The 11,317-nt window shown below is 54.3% G+C and overlaps 1 protein-coding gene across 1 annotated transcript in view; it reads right to left on the bottom strand.

Annotated features, from left to right (window-relative positions):
* Positions 1-11,317, bottom strand: part of NECTIN1 (nectin cell adhesion molecule 1) — a 60,706-nt gene extending 49,389 nt beyond the window's left edge. Inside the window, exon 1 of the mRNA XM_003796809.3 lies at positions 11,234-11,317. Within this exon, the coding sequence (XP_003796857.1) occupies positions 11,234-11,312 (79 nt within the window). The 5' untranslated portion in view covers positions 11,313-11,317. The remainder of the gene's footprint in view (positions 1-11,233) is intronic.

Genomic DNA, 11,317 nt, shown 5'->3' with positions numbered 1-11,317 from the left:
GAACCCGCCACCTTAGGTGTACGTGGCTGGCGCCTTAGCCGGTTGAGCTATAGGCGCCGAGCCGGGTGTTCCATTATTTGAGTTCCCTTCCAACTGCTGAGGCTCTAGGATTCTCTGACTTATTCCCTGCAGGGCAGGGAGATACCTTCGGGGAGTCTGGGCCCAGCTGGGAGGCTCTTTCCAGACCTGAGTCTAGGAGGGGAACCAGCAGCCTCAGGTGTTTAACACACCTTTGGATGGTGAAGGAGAACATAGTCCCCTGCCTAGCATCATCCGCCCTTCCTGTCCAACCAGGGATGGTTTAGGGAAAGTGAGGAGCCTGTGCCAGCCTGACCCACAAGGCCCCAGCTCCCTCTCTCCATAGCTCAGCCCTGTGTGGAGTGAATGCAGGAATGAACGTGCCTGCTTCTCCCACAACACACCCAGTGCAGAGGGTTTCCCACATGGGCTAGCACAGGGTAACTAGGGGAGCCAGAATCCCACACTTTGAGTCTAACTCTTGCTTCCAACTACCATTTTTAAGAGAGGAGGACAAGATGGCTCTCAAGAGCCAGCAGGCACCTTCCCAGGTGATCATCTGTGGCTTGGGCAGATCTTCAGGAGTCTAGGGCCCTGAGCTCCTGATGTACCCTCCCCACGTTGACCACCTGCAGAACCACCCCAGCCCCAGGGAATGGAGTCTCCAGTCTCTCCCTGGGGACTGAGGTCCTGGGGGAGCAGCAGCCCAGTGGCGTGAGGTCCTGCTCTGGATCCAGTCCTGTCCTAAGCACACTGTGTGCATTATTTACCTCTTCTAGCCTTCCATTAGCTCATCTCCACTGCACAGCTAAGGGACGTCGAGTTTTAGAAGATGCTGATGTACACACCGACACAGGTAAGTCATAAAAGGCTGAGAACATTTGGCTCCAAAATAACCAGTGGATTCAGCCAACTTAGAAGGGAAAGACAGTCTAACTAACTAGCTGTTTAACTAACTAGCTGTTTGTGATGCTATAGACAAAACAATTTCCTTAGACCGACCTTCGCCAGCTCTTTCTCTGGTGGGTGAAGGGCATTGTAGACCCTGCCTGGACAGTCACCATCTTAGGTTGCCTCCCCCCGTCCCCCACTATGCCCAGGAGCTTGGTGAGAGCTCCCACCTTTGTGGGGGAGAAGATGCAATCAGAGCCTATCTAATCAGGAGCACGTACACACATAGCATGTGACCTCATGCACGCACACACACCATAAACTGCTCTCATACACACACAGAGGACATAAAAACACTTGTAAAGAAACACATAAACCAGCACAGATTATCATCATAGCGCCAACTGTGCACACAAGTGCTGAGGGGACGGGAGTGATGGCGTGATGAGAGAGGGCCACCAGGGGATAACTCCTGGGAAGGGTGTTTCTGAGCAGAGGAGGATGGGGGAGTCCAGAGAGACCTGCGGCAGCAAGGAGAGGTGGGTGCCAAGGACAGTCGCTGCTTCCCCTCCTCCTTCATCACTGCCCACTGACCCCAAGATCAATTGTCAGACCCCTAGGTGACAGGAGGGCTGAGAAGGGTGCTGTGGCCAGGGCAGAGGCAGGCACAGAGAACAGGGCCTGTCACTTAAGTTCCCCTGAAGCCCATCCATCAAGCCAGCAGAGATAATCAGAGCGCCTGGCTGGCCCAGGACACTGATTACTCTCTGGGTACCATAAACACAGGGAATAAATCTGGGAAGGGGCCAAGGGGGAGGGAAGGTAGCAGAGCTAGCTGCCCTCCCTGGGAAGGGAGAGGCAGCCCCTCCATCATTCTGAGAGATGCAGCAATCTAGGCCAATGAGATCAGGATAGTTCAGGGGGCGGGGGAGGTGGGCAGTCATAATATAATAATCCAGTGCAGTGTGGCTGCTCCACTCCAATCTTATTTACACTCAGGGAGATGCCTGTCCCTGCCTCCACTTCAATTTATACCCAGGAGCTGCTGCAGAAAGCCTCTGCCATTGATTCAAACCCTCCAAGGCAGCCTGGCCCCAGGAGGTAGAGAAGAGGGGCGTAAAGTGGCTGGGATCTAGAGCCTGGGCAGACACCGGCAGGCACCTGCAGGCCCTGGAGCAGTGGGCTCTGGGCAACGCTGGCCCCTTTGTGCTCCCTGGGCAAGGCATGGGAGTCAGGCAGGTCCCAAACCTGACTTCCTCCTGTTGCTTTTAAGCACTTCCTGGGTGCTAGGCAGATGCAGCCTCAGGACCTGCTCACGGAGTTCTGGCTTGTGTCTGGGCCACAGAGGCCATGCAGTAATTCAAGCTAACGGAGCATGGATAATCTAGAACAGCAGAGGGTCTAGGAGGAATTTCTCTCTGGCGTCTAAAGAGATCAGATGACTGTTTTGCAGTGGAGTTACCTTCCTAATTAAGCAAGGGAGTCTGTGAGGCCTGAGCCCTCATGGTGACCTGCAGGGTCAGGTTGTGCTAGGAGGAGCATTGGCCCTGTGTGACCCTTGGGAGGACAGTCTGCGCATGGATGGTCTGGAGTCAACTCACGGTCCTTAGCCACAACACTGGGAAAGGGTTTTGATTTTTCTGTGGGTTTATCTTTTTTTCCTAGGAGGGTTCTCTACCCCTACTACAAGGTGAAGGATGTCTGGGCACAGGGGGAGCTGGGACAGGGTGAGCCGAGTCTGTCCCCAGCTCCCTGTCCTGCGCCTGCCTGAGGCAGAGGAAGCACCAGCACTTTCATCCCAGGAGATCAAAGCAGGCGGCACAAGTGAACACCCTAAATCCTTGTGCCATCCCCACTCCCAGGTAAGGGCTCCTCCCTGGCCATCTTTTGGGATCTCTGGGCAAGGGCATGAGAGACTGAAACCTTCCAGAAGCTTAGAACAGGCTCTGGCAGAGGATCAGCTTACTGAGCCCTGGATCCACCCAGGATCTGGGGCTAAACTGGGAACACCTACTGGCCCTGGAACACTGGCTGGGGGAGTCACAGGTAGATTTTCTCTCAGGAAAACTACTACACCTGTCTCTAGTCTCACCCTGAAACACAGTAGCAGCCCCCCAAATGACAATAGTATTTATGGGAAACAGGGAAGAATGTGGGGGAACGGCCATGTGCAAAGGCCTTGAGGTGGGAAAGCACTGGGAACGAAAAAGGGGTGCAAAGAAGGACGGTAGGAGAGAAGCCAGGAAGGGGCAGCCATCAAACACTCCTGGGCCTGCGGTGTTCTCAGGTGTGCTGTAGGTTTATGCATCCAAAAAGCAGTGTGGGCAGAGTGGAGCCAGGACTTAGGCCAGGGGCTATACTACAGCTTACAATGAGGACGCTGCCACCAGGCTCCCCTGCTGTGAGACTCACATGATGTAGTGGCAGGGCAGCTGGGCTCAGAGGCACCTCTCCACTACCCTTGTCCTAGCAGCTGACAGTATGTGCCCACAAGACACCAGATTGAGGGAGGGGATGCCTGGGGCACAAGGAGCAGAGCTCATGGCAGCTGCCTCTTGGCCCCACTTGGGGTATGTGCCCCAGGCCAGCTGTAAGCAGTCACTCCCAGGGCACCTCCTCAGGCTGGTACAGCCCTCCAGTTCCTTTTTCTTCAGAGCAGACTGACTGCTCAAACAGACTGATGCCCCATCTTCACTGACTCATTTGGTGGGCACAGGACCTCACCTGCTAAAGTGCGGCGCACCCGTGTGCCCCCCGGCCCCAGCATACTGAATATCCTGTGTGCTAAGAGCCAGCTTTCTGGGCCCTGCACTCATTTTCCTCCACAAGCCTGGGACAACGAGCAGGGCATAGTTGCCTCTCTGCTCATCTTGTTTCTCATGGTGACATCCTTTGAGCCATGGTGGTGTGCTGGTGACCAGCAGGTATACAGGATTGCAGGGGAAGAGACATAAAGCACAGGAAGGACCCCAAGATGGAATGCAAGGCTCTCCCACAGAATGTGGACAAGGTACTCAACCTTGGGGAAGGGTGGGACAGGGAAGCCCTGCCGGACCTATCAGCTGGCTCTTGGCAATGGCTGGTTCTTTCAGCCTTTGGTGGAACTCTACCTCCAGGTGAGGGGGAATGCTTCCACTATAGGGTCCCCAAGTCCCTATCCCTGCTTTTTAGATGGAAAGACGGCCAAAGATTCAGGCCAAGGCTGCTGTCAGGACTCCAGGCTCCATCTCTGCTACTTGGATATCTCTCAGAGTACCTCCAGATGCAGGGGTGTGGGTGGGTGTGCTGTCGCCCATCCTCAAAGGCTCTCTTTCACACAAGATGATTTGCTGTGCTTCATAGCCAGCTCTTCCCAGAGAAGGCAGACTCCTCACAACAGCCCCGGAGGGAGCTGGGTCCTTCTCCATTTCAGGCAGGGGGCAGAACTGAGAGTCTGAGTGGGCAGGAGGGACCTTGAGTTTCCAGCCTTGGGGAGCACACATTCCAGGACTTTGGAGGGAGGGATTCCATTTAAGCCCACTGAGTGAACTCAGACCCCCAGTGGGACATTCTTGCGCCTATGGCCACCGGCCTGTTTTGCTGCCAGGGCCACGCCTGCAGCTGTGTCCCAACGGAGCCACCAGCCAGCGGAACTAATGTCTTCTAATGAGATCCGGGCCAGAGTGGCCAGGCGGGTTTTATTGTCTGTGGCTTGGTAATGAGACTCCTCATAAACTGGGAATGAAATGGGTCTGCGCAGACCAGAGGGGGCGGGGTTGGCCTGGGAGAGACCACGGCCCCCTTTGCATCTCTGCTGCTCTGTCTAGTCCATGATGCTTTCTGAACACCTGCTCTGAGCCCCTGGGCCAGGCCCACACCCTGGCCCTGGGCTGCCTGTGCCCTGGGGCTCTGCTCACAAGTCAGGGGCCCTGCCCATGTCTCAGCCCAGATTACTAAGAGGAGATGCTTTAGTATCCAGGACACCACTCCCCCTCTCTCTGCAGCTGTTAGGCATCCCATACTTTGTGCCAGCCTGGGCTTTACGGTCAGCTCTGGCTGGGAGGCCACCCTCCAACGAGTATCCTCAACTTCTCACATTCCTGGGGAGCCCCATGTTTTGACTGGTTGGGGGAGAGTGTAGTCTAGAGGTGGCTGGCAAAGACAATGACCACCTCATGGACACATTCTATTGTGTCCAGCTCAACTCTTCTCTGTCCATCCCAGTTCATTTCATTTTCCTGATGTACTAGATTTGCAGTCAGGAAACTCAAATTGGCATCTAACTTAGCCACAATGGCGCAAGGTGGTGAGCAAGTTACTAAACCCAAGTCTCACCTTCCTCATCTCTAAAACCTAAGTAATCCATGTGCTAATGCCATTCATACTGGGTCACTGAGAGGCTCATCTGAAACTATGGGCTGGAAAGCATGCCACAAACAGTATTATCACAATGCTGTGAAAGGATTCAGTCTGCAACAGGAGAAACAGAAAGGACTTTCTGCCAGTAGAAGGTGGTGAACCCAGGAGGATTCTTTGCCTAGTTGACTGGTACCATCTCATTGGGTAAGTGGGTGGCCTGTTGCCCACCCTCTCCTCAAATGTGGAAGTTTGAAGGAAGGCAGGGGCTAAATCCCAGGTCTTCCCTGTTAGACCCAGGCTGTTGCCACAGCAAGCGTCCAGATGGGCATTGGTGCCCCGGCTGGGCTGCAGCCAGGGAGCGAGGCAGGTGCTGGGAGAGCCCTCAGCGACATGCCTCAGAACAAAGGCCACACTGCACCTGCTGCCTGTGTACTATTTGGCCACCATGGCTGGGCCTGTGCAGGTGCCTGAGCCACCTGAGCTCCTAGGGTTGCCCCCCAATAGTGGGCAGGGACTCACTTCCTGAGCGGCACCTGGTTGGAGACTTTGGGAATTGAGGTTAGCAGTGGGCAGACAGCTGAATGGCTCCTTCTTGAGAGAGCATAAGTTGGCACTGCCCAATTTGCAGCCCAGCACCATTCAGAGGAAAGGGATAGGGAAGAGGAGAAGTTACACTTCACCGTATGTATGTTCTCACATGCCTAGCAATGTGCCAGGCACTTTCTACACATCATTCTCAATCTCACCTTTCATAGCCTCTTTGGAAATCTGTAATAACAAAAACCCATTTTACAGATGAGACAACTGAGGCCTACAAAGTGCTTTAACCAAGCTCATTTGGCTAATGACTGACTGGTAGAGCTGGGATTCCAACCTGGTCCAACTGGCCCTACTTTGCGATCTCACTATGCTGAGCTGCCAGGATGGGGCAACCAGGTTGTGGGGAGAGAAACTGAGCGAGCTGCTGTTCTTTCTCAACTAGGGCCTGGGACCACGGCTGCTCTGCCCTTCCCTGGGAATCTGTGAAAGGCAAGAGCCCCCAAGAATGCATACCTATTTCTTCTCCCCCCTCTCACCCAGATAAAGCTGGGATTATCCACTGCCCTGAGGATCTTACAATCTGCTGTCAGAAAGTATTTCTTTCTGTCGCGTTTGAGACTCTCCTGTTGCACTGAGTTCATCTCTCTGTGTGGAATGGATCAGGGTACAGATATTATGATTGTTGTGTTTTCTCATAGCTCTTCTCTTTCACCATTCCCCAGCCCCAAATGGCACCAGAGAATCCAGAGCTTAAAGGGTTAACTAGACTAAAGGGTGTTATCTCCAGCTCAGGGCATTCCCTGGGCAAGGTGATCCCTGCTCACATCTTAAGTTACCTCCTGCCCCAGCCAGCACATCTGCTGCTGGCTCTGCAGACCTGGTCTCTATGGAGGTGGTGGTGGGGCATCACAGGGGACACGTTTTCCAGCTGGGTTTGGCCACAGGCTGCTGGGCTCCTGGGATTACCCTCTTCCCCAATCCTTGCCCCTCATTTCTACTTCCTTTTCCTACAAGGTACTCTTGCTTTCTGCTGCACGGAACTCAGGGTGATTCCAGGCACACATATGTTACTGACCTGGGCACATATATTGCTCTGCAGGGCTGCTCATGAGGGATCAAAGCCCACATTCATGAGGGATCAAAGCCCACATTCATGCCCCTTTTTAAATGTCCAGAATATGCTCCTCACCCCCAACACATATCATGATTTTCCCTCCCAGGTACCCATGTAGGAAGCACAGAAGCCAAATTAGGAGCTGGAAACCTATCTCTCCTGGGCCTCAGCCCCTCCCAGCCATTCAGGCGTTCTGAGAACCTGTGGGGCAGGCCAGCCCCAGTTAACACCAGGTCTTGGCTCTGCTCTTTTTGCCAGAAAGACAACAGAATGCTGCTGACAAGAGAGAAAAGTCTCTCCAGGTGTTGTCAAGGTCTTCAGCATTTCCCTGTGAGGATGCAGAGGTCTAGTCTAAAGCCAAGGGCAGAACAGAAAAAGGAAGCAAGATCGAGGCTCGCCCCCTCCCTAAGGACCCAGCAGCATGTCCGGGAAGGAGTGAACCAAGGGCAAATCCTGGGTCTCCTCCCACCATCACCCTGACACTCTGATATAAGCACAGGCATTACTGAGTCTCAGGACCACTCACAAAATCCTAGTCAGAAAGCTATAGGAAGTCAGTTACACATGAACACACATTGTTACATATTTATGGCTCTAGTCCCATAGCGACCCACAGACACAAGTAAGGACACACACCTCTTGAGCCTTGTCCTCACAGATCTGCACAAGCACGGTGGGTTGCAGATTGCCAACACAAACACACAAAACCCTATACACGTGTGTACATACATTTATTCCAAAAGTGAAGCCATATTCAGACTCTTAGAAATTTTATACCGTAAGTTCCACAACAGGCTAATGTCCATTCTAGCTTGGTAGGCTGGTTGGCTCATGTTCGAAGTTATAAAAAAACCTAGCAAAACAGGTGAATATGCAGATACCTCTCCTTGTGCCCCTCCCCCAGGTAGGAGGCATTCATATTTATCAGATTAACCAGGAAAAGATACAATCAGAAAAATTGAAGATACATTCACACCTCCCTTGGGTGTTTTCTGTTTGTGCTGAACAATGAACATTAGTCAGCTGCTAAACAATGGCAGTATCATAGACACAGTAACGGGTGACCCTCTACCCCTCCAGCCTGGCCCACTCGCTCAGCTGTCAGCACTAGGGTTCTGGCAGTATACCATCCTGGCAGCATACAATGGGGTCCAGAGGCCAGGCAGTGGCCGAGGAGGATTCACTGCACAAAGCTGAGTGGCTGAGAGGGGAACTGATAATACCTCTGGACTCGGCCAGCATTATACAACAAGGGGCTGGCTACCTGTCCTACATGCTCAGAAATTCAAGTTCAAGAGATACCTTCTTAAGTCACTCAGCCAGGGCAGTGGACCCAAGCTCTGCAGTGCCTTCTCTTTCTTCCTAGCCCTGACTATGAGGCTTAGAATCAGATTCTGAGACACTCCACAGTGCTGCTTTATAAACAGGTAAGGTTATTCCCCTTTACACATTCTGCAAACCTCAGGCCAACAGAATTGTGTTTGCCATAAAGCCCTGCCTGGCAAGCCTAAGCACACTCCTGTCTATGAGAAATAGGGAGAGAGGAAAGAAAATAATCCAACAGCCCTGACACTCGGAGTTTCAAAGGAAAACACCATGACAGTGAGCTCTGCACAGACTGCAAAGAGGGGTGAGCTGTGACCTGACAGGTCTTCCAAGGGTGTGCATGACACCTGGGGTGTGCGTTCTCTTTCCAGACAAAAGATGTGGGGAAGCCAATTAGGGAGGGTGTGGTGAAGCTGGGACACTGGCTCAGTGCACCTGCTTCTCAGGAAGGTTCTCTGCCCCCTCCTTGGCTCTCTGTCCCTCTTTGGGATACAGCTCACATGCCCCCCTGACCCTCTCCTCTAAGTTAACAGAAGGAGGTCACAGATTGTCATCTCAGGAAATAGAGGCTTATAGGGCCTCACTGTCCTGCCTGGTGAAGTCTGTGTTGCTGAAAACATACTTCTGTGTTTACATTTCAGTAGCCAGATTGGGAGTGTTTTGAAGTTGGGGGCCATGGAGGCCATCCCCCATACAGGGCTCCTCCCTCATCCTTTCCTCATCACCACCATCCCCATGCTCCCTGTCACAGCCCAAGAGAACCCAGAAAAGAGCATCGGACTGACAAGTCCCTAGGGAGAAGCAGTTGCAGGCAATTAGGAGGAAGCCATGGGTGGTTCAAAGTGGGGCGTGGGCTGTCAACTTCTGGGTCTACTGGCCTCCCTCCAAGTGTCAGATTGGGCACAACCCTATACACTCGCCTCCCTTCACAATGGACCCCAGAGTAAGCAAGCAGAGCAGGCCCCAGGAGCCCAGGGGCTGAGAAGCTTGGCAGGTCCGGGAACTTTGGCTGTGTTGGATGCTACACATCCATCAATTACAATCAATGGAAGAGCACTTATTAAGCGCCTGCCTCAGCTTGGTTCCCTCCTCTGTACCCCACCCCCTCATCTTGGTTTTTGGCAGAGGGAGTGGCCACCTTGAGCCAGGTGAGAGTCACCTCCCAGCCCCCAATTGCTGAGTGGGTGGAGAACAGCAGACTTCCAGCCCCCAGATGAAGGAATTAATCACAAAGCTAGGGACAGAGAATAACAAAAAGAGGGGAGAATGGGGTGAGTTCCTTCCCCCTCCTCCAAACCTTTCCACCCTTTGTCCATCCCAGGATTAGGTTAACCCCTAGTGTGCTGGACCAACCAAGGCTCCCGGAAAGCTCTCCTTTCTGTGGGGATCAGATGTAGACACACAGAACTGAAAGGCTCCCAGAAGCCCAAACCCTGGTGGGCAGGCACGTCCTAGAGCCCTAGCTTCCCACACAGTCCATCGTCAGATGATGACCTCTCAGTCTCACAAAGACCACCCTCTGGGAGAGGGGCTCAGTCTTGCCCCTGTGAAGTGGGCAATGACACCATTGAGCCCTCATTTCCACTGCCCCCACATCCCGCAGGGCAAGCACCCCAGGCTGCAGGGGTGGGGGTACCCCAGCACTGGCTTTCACAAACCGCTTCCCTGCTATCCACCACTCAGGGAGAGCTGGCTGGCAGGAGGAGCGCAGAAGTGAGTGAGGCCAGGTTCCTGCCTTCCAGGAGTGCACCCCAGCCACTACTGGGCAGCCAGGCTGGCCCTTTGCTAATAAACTGCTTGGCCGGTCTGCAACCTAGCAGGCGCCTGGGATCTAATGTCCTCGCCCCAGATAAGGATGGTCTCTGTATTGACCCTCTAACCTGCCACCCCAAGTTGAGGACCGCGTGCTCCAAACACCTCCCGCCCCCACCTCGCTAGCTGGAGGCCGTCTCATGTTTCTTCCCAGAAAGCTAGAGGAACTCCCCCTACCCCCCCCCCCCAGGTTGGTGTCACCAGCCACCGCAGAAACCCAGCAGATTCCCTGGGGACACAAAGGGTTAACCCAGGCGAGGGTACTCGGTCAGATTTGCCTCCTAAACGCATTTTCCAGTTCATTCCCCAGCACAATATGCCTGGGCCGGTCCCAGCCTCTGCCACCACCCTACCCGTCAGAATGGGCCACCGCGGGCCACCCCAGGGGCCAGCGCGAGGTTAACCCCTTAGCTGCCGGCAGCTCGCACCTCGAGGAAGGACACGCGGGGCACCCTCAGGAAAGTGGGTCACGCAGCCACCTGGCTGGCGCGAAGCCCGTGGCGCCTCCCCCTGGGAGAGCCCTCCGAACTGGGAGTGGAGTTCCGAGGAGTAGCCCAGTCCCGCACCAAGGCCCGGAGGTTGCGATCCCCGGTGGCTCCCGCCTCACCCTCCAGGAAAGAAACCAGGTGAGCCTCAGGCCGTCTCTGCCGCAGAAACCGGCTCTCTGCGCCCGCGGAGGGACGACGTGGGGCCTGAGAGCCCGAAACCTTCTGGCAAAGGGGCTGGCTAAAAAACGAAGCCCCCCTGGGGTCCTTCCAACCGACAGCCCACCAGCTCCGAGATTGACGCCCTCCCCCTGGAGCTGTTGTCTCATACCCCGAGATGGTGATTACGGTGATTATTTTGCATTTATGTAACATGCAGTGTTTCCAAACTGCTTCCCGAGCTGAGAGGCAGTTATTAAATAAATAGAACGCTATTACATATTATTATTTTTGTGAAGAACTGAGCGGAGAAAGTGCTTTCTTGCTACATAGAGACGTGCACCCAACCGCTTCCCTGCAGGGCAGGCTGTTCGGCTCGTCAACCTCTTTCTCCGTCGTGCCACTTTTCTACCACCCTTTACCCAAGCCCTGACCCAACTTTTCTGGCTCCTTTCATTTCCCACAACCCAGTCGTGCCCGCCATCCAGCTCGCAGCCCCGGGGAGGCACTGGATGGGGGTGTGGGGAGGGGCAGAAGTGAACGCGCTTACCTGGGAGGAAGAATGCAGTCAAGCCGAGAGCTAGTCCCCACCAGCGTCCAGCGGCGCCCGCAAGCCCCATCCGAGCCATCGGGG

Source organism: Otolemur garnettii, unplaced genomic scaffold (assembly GCF_000181295.1).
Source record: "Otolemur garnettii isolate 467f Iridium unplaced genomic scaffold, OtoGar3 scaffold00108, whole genome shotgun sequence".
Lineage (NCBI taxonomy): Eukaryota > Metazoa > Chordata > Mammalia > Primates > Galagidae > Otolemur > Otolemur garnettii.
The sequence above is the reverse complement of the archived record's forward strand: the minus strand, read 5'-3'. Positions and strand labels throughout refer to the sequence as shown.